Source organism: Neoarius graeffei, chromosome 3, assembly GCF_027579695.1.
Source record: "Neoarius graeffei isolate fNeoGra1 chromosome 3, fNeoGra1.pri, whole genome shotgun sequence".
Taxonomy (NCBI): domain Eukaryota; kingdom Metazoa; phylum Chordata; class Actinopteri; order Siluriformes; family Ariidae; genus Neoarius; species Neoarius graeffei.
This window is the reverse complement of record NC_083571.1, coordinates 78,148,272-78,166,598: the sequence shown is the minus strand read 5'-3', so window position 1 is coordinate 78,166,598 and position 18,327 is coordinate 78,148,272. Positions and strand designations below refer to the sequence as shown.

Sequence of the window (18,327 nt, the reverse complement as noted above, 5' to 3'; positions counted from 1 at the left end):
CGCTGCACTGGTAGGATGGATTGTTTCTTCTTTTCCTTTCATAAACTTGATCTTAAGTCTAATTTAATAACTTTTAAGAGCTCTTAAATCAATCTCTCTCTCTCGCTCTGTGTGTGTGTGTGTGGACTGATATGCCACCACGTGGTGGGGTAGCTCTGTACAGGACTAATGCAGATTGGAAGCTGGCGATAAAGTAGTATCCTGGGAGCCTTTACGCAGCGAAGAAACGTGTGTGTGTGTGTGTGTGTGTGTGTGTTGTAACCTGGCGTCTAAAGCACAGAGAGGAAGCACATGGGTCCCATAGCAGAAATTCCTCTCCACTTAAAGGCAGAATTCTGAGAGAAAACAAAACTCTATAATAATATAATCAGGATTCTGCAGAATTATATCAAACGGATCAAAACGTCCTGATTTGATTATTATGTTGCCTGCTAAAAAGTTGCATTTAGTACACACGTTTGACCATGAAAACCAAGAGAGAAGTGGGGGAGTAAAAGCCAAAGGCTAATTACAGCAGGTGAGTGCAGCACATATAAGCCGAAGGGGATTAGTTACAACACTGTTAGCTAATTAGGAGTGTCGCAGCCCGAACAGGAGGGTGGAGCTGTGAAGTGAATGTCGGGCTGCAGAGGAACGCTTATTGCTCACGACCCGTTTTGAATAGCAGAGACGCGTCTCATCTCATCTCATTATCTGTAGCCGCTTTATCCTGTTCTACAGGGTCGCAGGCAAGCTGGAGCCTATCCCAGCTGACTACGGGCGAAAGGCGGGGTACACCCTGGACAAGTCACCAGGTCATCACAGGGCTGACACATAGACACAGACAACCATTCACACTCACATTCACACCTACGCTCAATTTAGAGTCACCAGTTAACCTAACCTGCATGTCTCTGGACTGTGGCAGAAACCGGAGCACCCGGAGGAAACCCACGCGGACACGGGGAGAACATGCAAACTCCGCACAGAAAGGCCCTCGCCGGCCTTTCTGTGAGGCAACAGCGCTAACCACTACACCACCGTGCTGCCCGCAGAGACGCGTATACTGCATAAAATAATAATAATAATAATAATAATATGCTCAGGCATGCATACACATCACTCACAAGCCTTTAGAGCAAACAGGGACGCGCAGTGCCGCTCACTTCGGCGCGCATAAAATTGCTCCAAGCTGCCGCCGCAGATCAAGAGACTGTAATTCAGGACGCGGAGATTAGACTCCTTTGTTTTGGCGAACAAGGAACCCTGTTCTCTTTGCGCGCCCCTGCTGCAGGGACATGTGGAAGTAATTGTCCCGAGAGGAGAGGAGAGGAGCAGAGCGCGCGCGGTGCGTCTCTCAGTCAGGGGCCACCTCAGGGCGAAGGAGCCGCACTGGAGCTCAGCCAATGGAGACGCGGTGACTCCGCCCACACACCTGGGACCCTCTGCTGCTCAGTTAGGGCTCGGTCAGTAAGAGAAAGCGCCTCAAACTAGTGCATTCGTAGCTGTGTGATTAACTCAGGCTTCATTTTAAGCAACAAACACCAACCTGACTAAAGATAAGAATCCTTTCTTTCCTTTTCATTTAATACAATTTTAAATGAATGATGATGATGATGATGATGATGATGATGATTAAAGGGAAAGCGGAAATCATGAAATATTATACTCGAGAGAGAGAGAGACTACAGATTGTTTCTGATGTTAGAGCGCCCTCTGTACGCACTAAACTCCTCTCCTGGCCCAATTTCACCTGCTTTTCATTCGCGCGCCTTCAAACTGTGCCTTCAACTGAAAATAAACACAAATGCTTCATCATTCCCAAACCTGACCATGCAACATAACCTGCAAATCTAAGCTGACAACCAGACTCCAGGACTTTATATATATATATATATATATATATATATATATATATATATATATATATATATATATATCCCTGAAACCAACAATTGCGCTGCTTTCTGCTTGATAAATTGATCATATTGGCTCTCCACTATAGACGTAGACACAGTGAGTCCCCTGATTTCATTATGTCTATAAACAGATGCTATTATAGCCTACAGATCCTGCAAGATCATGTTGCACTTGCAAAAATACGAACAGACCCCCCCCCTCTGAACCTTCTTTATTCATGGCTTTAAGCGCAGAGTAGAGAGAAATCCGATTCCTCTGCGAGGACTCTTATTTTGAAAAGGAAAAAGAAGGGGGTTCTTTCTAAGAGTTATTTAGGTTTGAGTCAGATTATTAGTTATTTGGGAAGGATGGACTGTAAGACTGAATCAATTAGGGAGCGCAGTGGCGGTGCATGAGAGAGAGAGAGAGAGCGCAAACACTCCACACACACACGCATGCATGCATACGCACTGAGGATTAGAGGCGCTTCAAAAGTAAAGAGGACCCTAAACAGTGCTCAGTGGAGAATTGTACAGGAGTACGGCCATTCAGCTTTTTTTTTTTCGTCGAGGGAACATACAAAAGGATTTTTAAAAAAAAGGTATTATGTGAGTAAATTGGTTTGATTACACTAATTGGCTCTTGTTTTTTCCCCTCCTCCCAAACAATAGCTTCTTCTGCCTTTTGAAATTAAAAGAGGCATAAACTAGCTGATTAAAAGTCTTTCTTAATTTATAAACAAGATAGAAACACTTTAATTCATTAAACCAACATTTTAGCATTTTCTCAGCCAAACACGGGTAGTGGATTTAGTAAAAAAAAAAAAAACAAAAACATGGTTTTGCCATGAAAACCTTTGCAGGAATTTTTTTCCACTATTTATTTATTTATTTATTTGCGTCTGAATGGACTGCAGGATTTCCCCGCTTCTGAGTTTGGTGTTCATCCCAACAACTTCTGCACGGATTTACAGGCATTTCGGAGTTTCTCATCTGGTCTCCAGTCCGAGCTGAGGGACAGAAGAGCGGCTCGGCTCCAGCGCGCAGCTGGGGGTGCCATCCTGCATCTAATGGCAAACACATTTCACACTCTCTACCAGCTTGATTCCCATTTACAAGGAATGCGCCTGAGTAAAATGGAATATCGTGCATCTGGAGTAATTTGCTTAGATGTGTGTGTGTGTGTTATTTTTATATATATATATATATATATATATATATATATATATACCACCTATAGAGAAAGGGTGTAGACTCTGGATAAATACTTTCACAGGTTAAAGGCGTGTTTGGATGCTTGCAGTATCCAACAACATTTTCACACTGGTGGATGACTTCGGGTGAATTGTGTGTGCTGGGGTGAAGCGGTACTGTGTGGGCTGCACTTTGAAGAGGACTCCACAGCCACGTATACGACCACTGGCTCCTTCCATCCCTTTGATTAAAGCCTGTATTTCTGCGCCCTGCAGACTCCCCTATCTTTGGATAAACTTTTCTTGTGTGTTCCCGTGGAGCATGTGGGATTAGGTTAAACAGGAGAGATAACAGCAGAGGATGGTAAATGGTAACATTCCTGTCTCAGCTGTTGTCCCAGAGTGTCAGGCGCGCAGATTCGCGGCTTTAGGGGGCTAAACAGATGCGCATCTGCGTGTGGGAGGAATGCATGCAGTCGGTGGGCGATAGGAGAGCGGGTGGAAGGTGGGGGAGTGAGGGTCTGTCCGAGATCTGAGCCTCCCTTCCTTCCTCAGGAAATAAAACCCACTCTTCTGTCCCGTCCCTTTTGGGTTCGAGCGGGACCACAGTGCGCAAACGGATAAGGAGCAAACGTTTCGGACCGAGGGCTCGTTTAATTGCAGCTGGATTGGTCAAGGACAATTGGTCCCATCTGAGTACTACTCAAACAAACACCATTCTAAGCGCAGTAAAGAGATACAGCCACCAAACAAATCACCATTCCTTTACTGCTTTAATACCGTCAGTACTTTGAAGTTCTTCGACTTCTCTGCGTCCATGGATGGATGTAGTAAAAATATACAGGATAAGCAATGTAGCCTACAAAACCTACCATCACCTATTTATTTAGCAGGCTCCGTTTATACAGAATTTTGGATGTAGACATGACCAAATTACGCAAACCGCCTTTCCAGAGATGAAATATAACATACTACAAAAAAAAGTTTTTTTTATGAAAGGTCATAATTAAGTAAGAATGAGATGTTTGCTATCTGACAGAGAGCGGCTTTCTGTCCCTCGAGTGCTGATGGGATCTTGGGGTGGGGGGTGGTTTGGGGTGTTGGGGTGGTTTGGGGGACTCGGGGCAGACAAACAGATAAACCAGAGACGCGCGGAATGTCCGATTGTAACCACTCTGGTTTAAGTGAGTTTTTCTCCTGATAAGGGCTATTTTGATAACAAGCACTAGGCTTTGGAGACGAAGGACAGACCAGAACGCAACTTGGAATGAGTACAGTTTCATATTTTGGTGGAGAGAAAAACTGACTTAAAACTTCATAACACTTTGTCTATTTTGAAGATTTGCGCATGTCTAGTAACATGTATACATTTGTATATAATATCCATAAACTATGTAGCCATTCAGTGATAAAACAAACAAACAAAAACCCTATTCAAATAGAGACAAAAACATACTGTTGATGCACTTGGATATCATTCAAGACATTCTATTGTCTATAGAAATGACTGCGGGTAATTTACCGCTCTGTGAAAACCTGTACTGTGTCGCCCCCTAGCGAGTGAAGAAAGATGATCAGTTCCATTGTGTGACGGGTGTCGTGTGATTCGGCAGCGTCCGGAGGTTTTATGATCATTCCTTTGAAGAAGACATTTCCTGACAATGATTTAATGGATCTCGAAACAAGACCCGAATCTAGGGTTCCATTTACACCTGGTATTAACATCAGATCAGTGTGATCAGAAGGTAGAGGGTTCGAGCCCCAATGCCATCAGGCTACCACTGGTGGGCCCTTGGCAAGGCCCTTAACATTACCTGCTCAACCCTATCCACATTGACCCCACATAGAGGTGGGACAAAGATGTAGATAACTAACCAACCAACCAACTACTTGACATCAGATCAGCATGAGGCACAAGTGTAAATGTATTCTTTAAGCTCTGTTCTTCACCGAAACGTGGCTGGGATTTTTTGTCCATGTTTTCTTCACATTCAGAGACTTTTTTTTAAGAAGAAGAAGAAGCCCATATGAATATGAACAACTTAGATATACATCATATTGTTTCGTGGCATTCACATCATCCAATAAATTGTTACTTCGTTTACAAAGAAGGAGACCTAACTCTCTCTCTTTCTCTTATTTCAGCTGAACACAACCTAAGCAACAATGTGGATACTGAAGACACATCTCCTTTTGGGGGTTGTCTTCTTCACAATATTGCAAAGTAAGTGGGCTTTTTTTCCTTAAGAAAAAGAAAGTTATGCTTATTTGCAGCAACTGAGTATTATTTAGCCTACATAATAAAGTAGACAGAAAATAACACTTAACGCGTGCATGTTCTCCAGATGGGGTGTGTGAACTGTCTCCTCCAATCATCGTTTCGGACAGAGAGGAGTTTGTTTTAGAGCTGCACTCAGTGTTTAACATCAGCTGTACAGGGAAGAGGAGCGTCACGTGGGAAGAGCCACTACCAGCTGACACACATGTGCTACCTGGGTATTACACGGCCATGCTGATGATTGACAGCGCCACAGCTCAGCACACAGGAGAGTACATGTGCATTTATGAGACCTCAGAAAATGAGGAGCCAGACAACATAGCCAGCATCTACATTTTCGTCCCAGGCAAGTATTAACAACAGTCTAAAGTCAGTACAATGGAGTAGTGTTGTAGTCAAGACCAGCTAAACTGAGACCAGTGTGTATCGAGACTCAGACAAGCCCAAGACTTTGAGGGGTTCAGATCAAGTCAAGACCAAGGCAGGGCGAGACCGAGTCAAGACCAGGACGAGAACAGTGTGTGTGAAGGGGGGAGTGGGGGAGGGGTGACAGCCATTAACAGGAAGGAAAATTTCCAATTAGCAGGGAGTCATGTTATTGGTTGCATTTGAAGCAGGAAATTTTACATCCAATCACAGTAATGATATTAACAAATAACTCAAACAATACACAGGTAATTTAGTGAAATCCCTGCAGTTGTGGTTTTGACCGGTCTTGAAATAAAATCCTGAGTCCTCTATGTCTGAGACAGAGACAAGCCCGGTCGATTCCAAGACGAGACCGAGACCTTCAAAAAGCGGTCTCGAGCCCAAGACCAATCTCAAGTACTACAGCACTACGATCGAGGTGTTTTTTTTTTAATTTTAATTTCTTTTATTTTTTTATGAGACTAATGTATGAAATTGTGAAATTGTCTAAATGAGAGTTAAATCAAGCCCATTTCATACATTTTAGGCTGTCTAAAAATAATCATAGCCTGTCTGTAAAAGGCATGTACAAAATAACAGCAGTCCTGAACTTGACCCTAATAATATAACCTGACAGAAGTCTGTTTGTACTGATTTTATTTCTTTTTGTTTTGTGCTATCCATACACAATTAGTGTCTATTTATTAATTAGAAGATAGAAAACCGTAACGCTGTAGCAGTAGAGTAAATTCTTTTCTCAGCAAAAACTAAGAGTGTCTGTCTATTAAATTATATTAAATGTCATACTTTTTCTTACACAAATTACTACTGGCAGATAAGTCGATCCTGATGAGATGTATGACATCATGTATGATATGTTTTACTTTAGACCCTCAAGTTCCATTCGTTCCTGAGAATTCCACAGAAGTCTCCCAGTATAACATTCCTTGCCGGACCACAGATCCTCAATCTGCTGTGATTCTACGGAGTCTACCAAGTGGAAATGTGCTCTCATATGCCTATGATCAGAAGCTTGGATTCATGGGTATCTTTTCTCCTGGCCAGTACGTGTGTGAGACTGTTGTGAATGGTGACATGGTACGGAGCATGGTGTACACAGTGGTGAACATGCCAAGTAAGCCTAAGTCCACATTTCAGTTAGGGATCAGGAGTGAGTTTTGATTTTATTTGACGAGTGTGCATGTGTGTGTCTGTGTGTGTTCAGTTGAATCAGATGTGTTTAATGTGATGGAGAAGGATTTTAGTGTGAAACTGACAGCCAGTCAGGAGGAGATAAAAGAGGGAGAACCTTTCAGTCTGACCTGCACAGCTCCACCTGGAAATTTCTACATCCAGGAATGGTTGCATCCCAGTAAAGAGGTAAGAGAATTTTATTTTCCTTTCCCACCCATGCACTGTCCTACAACACCTCACTTTTTCTTCACGTATTTGCTAAAGAGAAGATCCAGCAAATCATCGAAGAGCAAAGCTTTACTCTCTGTGGGATCTCTCTTTTGCAGCGGGCTCCTTTTTTTGTGCTCTGTATCAGTGTGTGAGGCAAAATGAGTATATGGCTGCATGTCAGAAAGATTAAAGGAGAACTTTTAGTGCTGACCATTTGCTCAAGTGTTTATGAGGGGGTTTGTCAGTGTGTGGGGTTTGGTGTGTCTCCAAAACAATAACATTCTCAGCAATTCCTCAATGTTTTTCATCCAGATGGGCATATCACAGCAAACCTTATACAGGATATATTGATCAGATTGGTAATTATGGTACATTTTGATCCCCTGTGCTGTGATAGCCATATACACATACAGTTGTGTTTTGTATCAGATTGCTTTCATTGGCTGTTTAATCAGTTTATTAGGGAAACTTCCTCTAGAAGCACCAGAGCTGAGATAGCAGATTTATTTCTGCTGACAGATGGACGCTCTCCCAAGCCCCACATGCTGAAACCTGTGCCAGACGTGAAGATAGCCAGATTGAAAGAAAGACTAAAGCAGATCTTTTAGGCAGGATATTTTTAGAATGACTGCGGTAGCTCACAGAGAGTGTGTGAACTAGATATGGACTGTTCAGTATATCCATAATATATACTGTACATGAGTGAATAGTTTGTGTCTCTGTTTCACTTTGATCCAACCCCAGGCTGTAGGTGCTATTCAGAAGAAGGAGACCTACCCTGATAAAGTTTTGTATATCCTCAGTATCTCCCATGCCACAACGAATGACACTGGTTTCTACGAATGCTCTGTCACAGAGCAGTCCAGCGGCAAAATCCGCTCCTCCCAAGTGACCATCACTGTCCATGGTAACAATTTGCCTCTTGCTTGATTATCCTGCACCTCTGTGTTCTCTCTGCAGAGATACTGGAGGAAATGAGTTAACCAGATGTGTACTTGGGCCCTGACAGACCAAGCCAACAAAGAACTAGTGACAACCAAATTTCACTGACTGTCCTTTTACTCCTCACAAAGTTTTGAAAGTTGCAGCCGAACACCACAAAAACTACATAAGTACCACCAGTAGTTATAAGATATAACTTGCTGTACCAAGAGGGGGCAGGTGCAGATTATGTATTCATAATCCAAGGCATAAATCATGTAATTTGTTCAGTTTCAAGATCCAGTATCAAAAACATTTGTCCAAAACTCTGACCAGTATACATCATCCTTTTTCCAAATTGTTCACCACCTATAAGTGTCGTAGTCAAGACCACCTAAACCGAGACCAAGTCATGACCAAGACCAGAGGGTATCAAGACTGAGACAAGACCAAGACTATGAAGGGCTGAGACCAAGTCAAGACCAAGGCAGGGTGAGACCGAGTCAGGACCAGACCAGAGTGTGTGAAGGCAGGTGGGGAGGGGTGACAGCCATTAATAGTCACAAAGATTTCAACTTAATAGTGAGTCATATTATTGGTTGCATTTGAAGCAGGAAGTTTTACATCCATTCATAGTAATTATGTTAACAAATAAATCAGACAATACACAGGCCATTTAGTGATATCCCCACAGTTGTGATCTTGACTGGTGTTGAAATAAAATCCCGAGTCCTTTATGTCTGGGACCAAGACAAAACCGAGTAAAAATGCGGTGGATTCTGAGATGAGACAGAGACCTTCAAAAAGTGGTCTTGAGACAAAGAGTGGTCTTGAGTTAGGCATATCATGTGAAAATTGAATCCAAATTGCTTGAAACTGCTCTCGTCGAATTCAGAATTGAATGCAGAACAACATAGATTTTACATAATTAAAATATGTTTATCTGTTCTTGAGATATTACAAATCAAAGATTGAAGAAATGGCTTAATTTTTAGAAAACCGCCGTAATATTCTGTATGAGGATCACATGGTCCAAAATGGGCCTCATTAATGAATGAGATCAAATGTTTTTTTTTTAACTTTATTTTTCAGGATATTTACATGGAAATTGCAGGCACATAGATGGTTGTATACTGAATACAAAGTTTGAAAAATTAGTAAAAACAAATTATGCAAATTAGTATTTCATTAGTATTAATTACGCTGTTTAGGTAAAAAGGTTAAATCGGTACACTCGCTTCGAAGTTTCACCAAATGGCTTTATTTGTGCAATATAAAGCTGATCTTAACTCTCATTTATACATCACAAAGAAGGAGAAATCAATGTTAATTATAAAATATGCATAAATAAGCATTGAATGTCATTCACATCTACCATTCTCTATCAAAATAAAAAAAAGTAATAAAAAGAATATTTCTAATCCCCTCTTTGTGCTCTGTAGGCCTTTGCATTTCTAAGTAGGGCCTACTAGTGTTTATATGAATGAGTATGAATGATTATTTCGATTAATATTCACAGCTTTCAAGGCGAACCTCGAAAAAACTGTGTGAGCCACATCCAATAAACATTTCCAATTAATTGAACTGAAATTGACACTCGCGTTTCTGACTTCCGGTGTTTTAAAATCTTGTTCTGACTACTAAGATCTCAATATTTTTCATCAAAACAATTCCAATTATATTCTAAAATAGCTATTTATTTACATGAATCAGTTGGATTTGAAAAAAATAAGTAGGTAAAGCTATGAAAACTCACTTCAAAGTCTCCCATGAAGCATAACATCAAAACTAGCAGACAGAAAATTTTGCTGAATACTTCATCAGAAACAGTGAGAGCGAGAGAACATCCCTATAAAAGTTATCTGATTAATATTCATGAGTAATCCAGTCAGAAACTGAACAGAAGAGAGAGAGCCTGATCGGTTTCCTGTGACTCAAAAAGCACTGGCAGTTTCCTGACATCACGCGAGCAGAGTGTACTCTGTTATGCCAACTTTAACCTGCCGTTACTCCCAAAGCTCTGAACAGATCTTAACACGATCAATTTCTTTGGAAAGCAGTGATGATAAGCTTTTTAATGATAGTATTCATGATAGAAAATATTCAAGAGTTAAACAATGACAGATTTGGAAACTCAGAAGAGTGTCTGCATGCACAATTTTCACAGCACGGCCAGCAAGCGTCTGATATGCCTACTTGAGTACAACAAAATGACCACGTACCTATAGCAAGTAGTATACCAATTTGACATACAATTTATTGATGAAATATGAAGTTTTGCAGAAACAGAATAGCTTATTTATTACTTTTATACTATTGAGTCTGCTAAGAAAACAGTTTGCTAATTCTGGCCATTTTGCTGTAAACATATAGCTACAACAGATGAGCAGTTGAAAATGTTGTGTGGCTTCTCCAAAGCCAATCAGAGCACTCTTTGTTCTGCCAGATAATGGAACTAATTCAGCCTGCTCAGTTGTTATTGAGTGCTAGTAAGGGTCAACTAATGTCATTGGGCAGGAAACACCTAAAAAAAAAAATCAGGTGACCAAGGATTGATGATATGCAACAGATAATATTTGGCTTGGTGTTATCAGGGCTCCTTGATGTTCTGTTCAGATTCTCTTTTTCATTCACTCTTCTCCTCTCTGGGTTCCAGAGGGTTCTTTTGTTACTCTGGATCACAGTGGGATTGGACCAGTAGAAACCATCTCTCTCCTGGAGGAAGCTGAATTCACCATTTACATCAATACTGATGGTGTTCCCAAAGTCACGTGGTTTAAAGATGATCATGTACTGAATAGTAATTATATAACCACCAAGACCACTCTTCTAGTAGACAAAAGGTAAAGTTAGACATGATACTGCAGAACATCTCGTGTATCCCTGTTTCTTTAGCAATGCTTATATTTTCTCAGGTTATTAACTGCTAGTTAAGAATTTAGTTTTTAAATCTCTCTAAAACTATTTGACTTAAATTTGACAGTGTGTGATAATACTCTGTATGTCAAGGGCCAGAAAGCCTGTGTGCATTGCACAGTTTGTGTAAATTTCATGTTTGTTCCATCAAGGTACGAGAGTGTTTTGGTTCTGCAGCAGCCTGTAGAAGAGGACAGTGGAACATATAAGATTGTGGCATCAGCTGGTTCACAGAGTAAAGAGTTCTCCTTCAAGCTCTATGTTAAAGGTAAGGTCTTATCCATTTCTTGTACTACATGCTGTAGATACTTTATTTGTGAACAGACTGATTGAAGTGTTTTGCACCATGTAGTGATTCGTTTATTTTGATATAGTGATTTAAGATCAGGACACTTCGTCCAATGACCATTTTGTCCAATAGTTGTGACATTTCGTCCAAAGTCTTTTTCATACGCACTATCAATTATTTTATATGTGCAAAAAGATCAAGATATAAACAAACCATAATTCATTTAAGGGAGTGTATTAAGCAGGTTTATGACTGCGTCTCCCTGTAATAAATGGAAATAAACAATTTTTGTAAAGCAAACAAGTGCCATAGTACAAGCGCTTCAACACAAAAGAGCGGTGTAAGGGGTGTAAACAAGTAGACCCTTACCATTACAGGCTGCTGTCTGAGCTTTGAATCCAGTGAAACTGTTTAATTCATCATATGGCCAGTCTTAATAAGGCCAACACAGCCTTAATCAGTAAAATGGTTCAATAAATATTTTATTTACATAGTATTTTATTCATTTAAGGGAGTGCATTAAGCAGGTTTATGATTGTGTCTCTCACGATTTATATACCTAATAACTTATACGTACCCCCCACTGTCAGAGAGCGGTAGGAGACGGATGCAAGTGAAAAAGTAATGTTTATTAACAATTGTGAAAACACACAGGCAAACAATCCAAAACGGCAGGCAATCTCGTGAATGTGAAACTAGCAAAAGGTTGGGTGAGGCACAAACAGGCTAAATCAGGTAAAGACAAAAACAGAAACTAAGAAGAGAAACAGGATCAGAAACCCAGGGAATCTACACAGGAGAATAAGGCTCGGTAATGCGCACTGACGTGGTGTAATACTTCGCACTGAACATGCGTTTTCTCAGTCTTTATATAGGCATGCTGATGCTTCTTGATCATGTGCAGGTGAGCTTCATTAACAGCATGTGTGCGAGAGTCTGCTCGGTGCGCGCGCAGTCCAGAGCACACCCAAGCGGACTCTTGCACATGCACTGTTAATGAGGCTCACCTGCAGATGATCAAGAGGCATCAGCGTACCTATATAAAGACTGAGGAAACGCACATTTTCTCATATCTGGATATCATATCTCATATCTTGCACTTGCCAAGGATATCTGGCAAGTGCGAGTATAGATTTTCTATGTAATTTTGTCTAATAAAAACGATCTCTCCCCACAAGTGGCCCCAGCTGAACGTGCCTGAAGTTGACACTCACTGATTCCCATCGTTTCCGGTTTTGTTTTCATTTTGCAAAAATGTGTTTTGCTTCGGTCAAATTCCATTGAGAATTCCTCCTTTTTTCGAACAAACAAATACCTGAAATATAAAATAATTGATAGTGCATATGAAAAAGGCTTTGGACGAAATGTCTTAACTTTTGGACGAAATGGTCATTGGGCGAAATTACCTGTATCCAATGATTTCACTGTAGTTGATCAATCCTGCCATGGTATTGATGTCTGTCCTAGTTTTCTAGAAATTGAGTTTATGTAGTAAATTGTGTGTGTCCACTCCAGCTGGTGAGCCCCAGATAATGCAGTCCATGCTGGCCCCAGTAATCTGGCCCAGGAAAGACACTATGGTGGTGTTCCTTCACTCCATGTTCAGACTGACATGTCGGGGCCAATCAGAGGTGGTCTGGGAAGGTCCCGTCCCCCTTGACAAGCAGAAGTTAGATGATAAGAAAGGCTTGTTCGTCTCCACAGTGACTGTGGACAATGCTACAGCAGCACACACAGGACAATACACCTGTTTCTACAAGAAAGGGAATCAGACGGATGACAGCAGCATCTACATCTTTGTGCCAGGTATGGAGGGATAAAGAGAAAGAGGTAGAGACAATGAGGAGACAAGACACAGGACATTGTGATTACGTAAACTTGCATTGATGGTGTTATGTAAACTTGTATTTGACTATATTTGTTTTTTCTTGCTACAAATTTGACTGAATTTTGCTTTGCTTTCTTTGGAATGTGACTGCATTTTTCTGCACATCCTGTTTTGCAAAAAATAAATAAATAAATAAGCCAAACTTCTTTTATGCTCTCTCTCTCTCTCTCTCTCTCTCTCTCTCTCTCTCTCTCAGATCCGAACATGACATTCCTGCCCCCCCTGTTGCCTTTTGGGCACCATGTGCTGAAGAGCCCAGAGGAGATGGAGGTTCCATGCCGCGTGTCTGATCCGAGTGTTCCTGTGACGCTATTCCATGTGGAGACTCAGCAGATCATGCCTGCTGAGTATGACCCCAAGAAGGGGTTTCAAGGCAACTTCATGCCTGGGACATATGTGTGTCAAGCCCTTGTGAATGGAGAACTGCAAAAGAGCGAGAATTACATTGTTCATGGCTGGATAGGTAAGGATACGTGTGTGTGTGTGTGTTTTATACAACTACAAAAATAAAGGTATATTTGCATGGTAGGATACACCACCTTGACAAGGATTTAAATATCAAATTTATGTTAGTACACCTCTCTTGGTCGCTCTTGTTTTTTGTTCAGGGGGCTCAGGGCTGCATGTAGAGCTAAAGGTGGAGAGGAAGGCTCTGCTGGCTGGGGAAACCCTCATAGTAAATTGTATAGCCAAAGGCAGTGACTTGCTGGAACAACAATGGAAATATCCTGGAAAGATGGTGAGTGACAAATATTGAGATAAATAAAGATAAATATTCCATCATAATCTGTCTTAGTAAAAGTTTCATATATGATTGTAAGCATGTTCTGGTAGTCATCTGGGCAACAATACAACAAAGGCTGAAGTCACAGATTCATAATATTCACATTTTCTTCAATTAATTAATGATGGTTGACTCTGTCTCTGTCAGGCGGACCGTGCCAAGACGTCAGTAAAGGAGAACAAGAAAGACCAGGAAATCTATTACACCCTGATTGTGTCTGATGCCAGAACTAAAGACAGTGGAAATTATGCCTGTTCCATCACTGACATTATGAGCAATGAGGGTCAAACCAAAGAGCTCACCATTACTGTCTATGGTACAGATTACAAACTCTAATATACAATTTTATGCATGGTACATACAGTATAGTCTGTATACAGACAGGTGACAAAGAAAAATAATGGTGGCTCTCTGTTGGTTTTGGGGGTGGGGGAGTTGTGATAGGAGTATTTTACTGGCATTGGTTCCCTCCATTTGTCTTATTAGCGAGAAGCATCACTCAAATCAATACAAAGTCACTTTCATCTGCAGCTATGTCTATCGTGATGGGAGTGCTCTCTTAGGATGGTAGTGATCCCATTCACAGGGCATGAAATATCAGTGGATGATTTGATGACTATGAAAATAGTGTATATCTTATGCTATGGTCATCACAGTCACCAGATCTGCACTCAGTTGAGCACAAATTGGGCTACCATGTTGGACCACCATCATCATCAAAACAGTAGTTGAGGGAATATGTTTTAGAAGAACAGTTGAAGAACAGAATGTTCATCATTCCAGCAGAGATCCAAAGACGTACTGAAAGGATGCTTGTGATAGCCTAGCATTTTCATTTAGTTTACATCAGCACAGGATTTCCTTTAATTTATCACCCATCTGTCAGTTCAAGCTAAATACACTAGACTTAAAAAACAAAAACAAACCAAAAAAAAAAACCACTGAGAAGTGTTTGTGTTTGAATCATAATTCAGCCGTAGCTTTATCTTTACAGTGAACTGATACAATCCAAAAGCAGTTTCTGTTAAGGGTTTGGGAAATGTGGCTAGAAAGCAGGATTTTTCTTGGCATTTTGATGTTATGACTGCAAACTGAATATGCCATTCCTGTCTGATGATGTTTACTCTTTTACTCTTCTATCCCAAACTCTCCAGAGATGGAGTTTGTATCTCTAGCGCCAATGTTTGCCCCTGTGGAGACGGCCAAACTGAATGACGTTCGTGAGTTCCAAGTGGAAATTGAGTCTCTTCCTGCACCCAAAGTCACATGGCTGAAGGATGGCGTTGTACTGGGTGATAATGCTGCCGAGTTGACTACCTCCCTCCGGGCGATCAGTGAGACAAGGTTAGAAACCTAGGACACACGCGATTTGACGTAACATATGCGCTTTTAGAGGGAGGCTCATTTGCAAAAAGATTTAACTCGAAATGGGATTTAGTGGAGGGATGTCCAGTTCATGGGTTCACATTCACATACATTTTCAGCACACTTAGACATGTTGTTGTATAGGGTGTATTAATTTACTAACAATCTGTGTGTGTGTGTAGGTACCAGAGTACCCTCGCTCTGATTAGAGCTAAGGCCGAGGACAGTGGCAGCTACACGGTGCGAGCTGAGATAGGCAACCAGAGCGTCAGCCACTCGTTCATCCTTCAAGTCAAAGGTAAAATCCAGGAATGTTTAACGCCTTGTCATGTCCCCTGGGTTTGTCATGACTTACTCTGAATTTGCAGGTGTTTCAGTCGCAACTTTATTTTCATGCATTTGCATGCATGCTTTCTTTGTCCAATCTGTTTCTGTTTTGCCTGCATTTTCATGTATGTTAGAATTTTACATTAACTTTCTCTTAAGCTGTTTTTTGGTTTTAGAAGTTCTGAATGGCTTTCTCTTATATGGTTTCTGATAGCATATGTACTAACCGATGTAGCTGTGTATATCTCTGTTAATAATAATAATGCTTTCCTGTGTGTGTATCATAGTTCCTGCTGTAATTGTGGACCTGCTGGATCTACACCATGGCTCAGAGACAGGCCAGGCTGTGGTCTGTGTTGCCGGAGGATCTCCTGTCCCTGAGGTGGAGTGGTACATCTGTAAAAACATTAAACAGTAAGTACAACTGAGACCTGGTCCTCTCACTATAACTGCAACAATTTGTCTTTTTTCTGTTTTATTTCATATTTTGCTTTTTGTTTTGCATTACAAGTTCTTTCCTTTTTCTTTTTTTCAGGTGTTTTTTTTTTTTTTTTAATTTCACACATACACTTTCAGTACTGATCTGGGATGGGTTTCCCAAAAGCATCGTAGCACAAAGATCATCGTTAAATGGTAGAACAAGCATCACAGTGAATACTCTCTCTCCTAGTTAAGACGCTCTTAGCGTTAAGAGGCTTTTGAGGAACCCACCCTTGTTCCTTTTTCTTAGCTATAAATTGTCACATTCACAGTCAGTGTCAATGACAGTGTGACAAAAGTATTCTGACCTCATCGCATTCACCCTTATTCCTTAGGTGTTCCAATGACTCAAACGAGTGGTCACCTCTTCAGACCAACACCACTGGCATCACCATTGAGACGCACATGGACAAGGACAACCAGTTGGAGAGTCAGGTGATCTTTGGGCATCTGGAGAACACGCTGGCCGTGCGCTGCCTGGCGCGCAATGAGATGGTTGCTGTGTCCCGCGAGATTAAACTGGTGTCCAGTGGTGAGATTCTCCATCATCCTATGGCTCATGTAGCCTGACTACATTTCCCTTCAGGAAAATTGTGAAATTGAAGAGATTTGGCACAATACTGTCTCATGTAGGATTAAATGCAATTATTTTTAACCCCTTTAATCAGTTCCAGATCTCAAAAATAACCATGTTAAAGGCATGGATGAGACCACTCTAGACCACTGGTTCTCAAAATGGGGTCCGAGGACCTCCAGGGGTCTGTGAAGCATAGCCATGGGTTCTGTGTTTTGTTTTTTGTTTGTTTTTCTCATTCATCTCATTATCTCTAGCCACTTTATCCTGTTCTACAGGGTCGCAGGCAAGCTGGAGCCTATCCCAGCTGACTACGGGCGAAAGGCGGGGTACACCCTGGACAAGTCGCCAGGTCATCACAGAGCTGACACATAGACACAGATAACCATTTTAATTATTATTATCTTGTTACAATGGTGGAAATCCCAAATAATAATATGAAGGTTATCATGTTTAAGGGTCCATGCACCAAAGCCAACTCAGACGGAATGTGTTCTATCAGAGGAAAATTCAGGAATAGAAAGCAGCATGGCTCCATAAAATATTATTTGTCAAATTTCAAAACTTTTCATGAATAAATCCAAACTGAAGATGTCTATGGAATTTATTTTCCAGTTAAAGGTGTGTCTAGCTGCAAATAGCTTGAGAAACAGTGGTCTAGACAACTGACTGTGTCGTTCCAGTAGATCTGTTACTTGTCAAATGTCACTTTTCAGTCACAAGCAGTCAACACTTTCCTCAACGCTCATTAATCATCTGTCCATTGTCTTTGTCATATCATCACCCAGACACTTCTGTACCATTTGGTCCTGGTATTTTGTGTTTCACAAAAGGAAACTCTGTGTTACTCAGTGTTACTCTTTGTTGATAACCCTTACATCTGTTAGCATCATTCTGTCAGGCTCCCCATGTAGTGAACTCCTGATAGGTTCCCCATGTGGCACTTGTGAAAGAGAAATCCATATGCCATATGCCCTTTTGGATTATCCCTTCAGTGACTGTGGGCCACTTTTTTTTTCTTTTTTTTTTTTTAATAGCTGAGTTACATGGTAAATCGTTTAACCAAATTCAAAGTCTGTGCTTCAAGATGGTACATTGGATTAAGTAATGCAATGGAGAAATTAAGACTTAATTTGTACAGACTTGTTTTCAGTCATGGTCAATATCCGGGACATTATTAGACGAGCAAAATCAATTATTTATTGGTTTGTAAATTCTCAGAATGACTAAACTATCAAATTAGAATTTGCTCTTATGCCCATGGTGATGATGTGTTCAGGTCCACACTCAGAGCTCACTGTGGCGGCTGCTGTTCTGGTGCTGTTGGTTATTGTCATCATCTCACTCATTGTGCTGGTCATTATCTGGAAACAGGTACACACTTCCACAGTCATCTTTTTTTCAGTCACTCAACATTCATTTTCTCATTCATTAACTACCAGATTCACAATATTCACCCATTCGTCCTCTTGCTTGTTGACTTCACTTTAATTCACTCATTCAATTTATAATTAGCATTTTTTTATTCATTCTTTGAATCATGTGTTTACTTTTACACTCAGTGTGATTTCAAGGCACCTAAGCCAAGACTTGTTTACTTTATGTGGCTGTAATTTTCTCCTT

At 40.9% G+C, this 18,327-nt stretch overlaps 1 protein-coding gene across 2 annotated transcripts in view; it reads left to right on the top strand.

Annotated features, from left to right (window-relative positions):
* The first annotated feature begins 2,223 nt into the window (after nucleotides 1–2,223).
* The window catches only part of pdgfra (platelet-derived growth factor receptor, alpha polypeptide), a 33,300-nt gene continuing 17,196 nt past the window's right edge, over nucleotides 2,224–18,327 (top strand). Inside the window, exons 1-17 of one of the 2 annotated variants that reach the window (XM_060917389.1) lie at nucleotides 2,224–2,479; nucleotides 5,216–5,294; nucleotides 5,416–5,694; nucleotides 6,646–6,891; nucleotides 6,982–7,136; nucleotides 7,905–8,067; nucleotides 10,738–10,924; nucleotides 11,150–11,265; nucleotides 12,802–13,092; nucleotides 13,371–13,637; nucleotides 13,783–13,913; nucleotides 14,106–14,274; nucleotides 15,113–15,302; nucleotides 15,506–15,621; nucleotides 15,938–16,064; nucleotides 16,466–16,662; nucleotides 17,984–18,078. In XM_060917389.1, the coding sequence (XP_060773372.1) occupies nucleotides 5,237–5,294; nucleotides 5,416–5,694; nucleotides 6,646–6,891; nucleotides 6,982–7,136; nucleotides 7,905–8,067; nucleotides 10,738–10,924; nucleotides 11,150–11,265; nucleotides 12,802–13,092; nucleotides 13,371–13,637; nucleotides 13,783–13,913; nucleotides 14,106–14,274; nucleotides 15,113–15,302; nucleotides 15,506–15,621; nucleotides 15,938–16,064; nucleotides 16,466–16,662; nucleotides 17,984–18,078 (2,787 nt within the window). In that variant the 5' untranslated portion in view covers nucleotides 2,224–2,479; nucleotides 5,216–5,236. Of the gene's footprint in view, nucleotides 2,480–2,794; nucleotides 2,951–5,215; nucleotides 5,295–5,415; nucleotides 5,695–6,645; nucleotides 6,892–6,981; nucleotides 7,137–7,904; nucleotides 8,068–10,737; nucleotides 10,925–11,149; nucleotides 11,266–12,801; nucleotides 13,093–13,370; nucleotides 13,638–13,782; nucleotides 13,914–14,105; nucleotides 14,275–15,112; nucleotides 15,303–15,505; nucleotides 15,622–15,937; nucleotides 16,065–16,465; nucleotides 16,663–17,983; nucleotides 18,079–18,327 lie in introns of those variants that run through there. The other variant, XM_060917391.1, reaches the window with a different exon arrangement.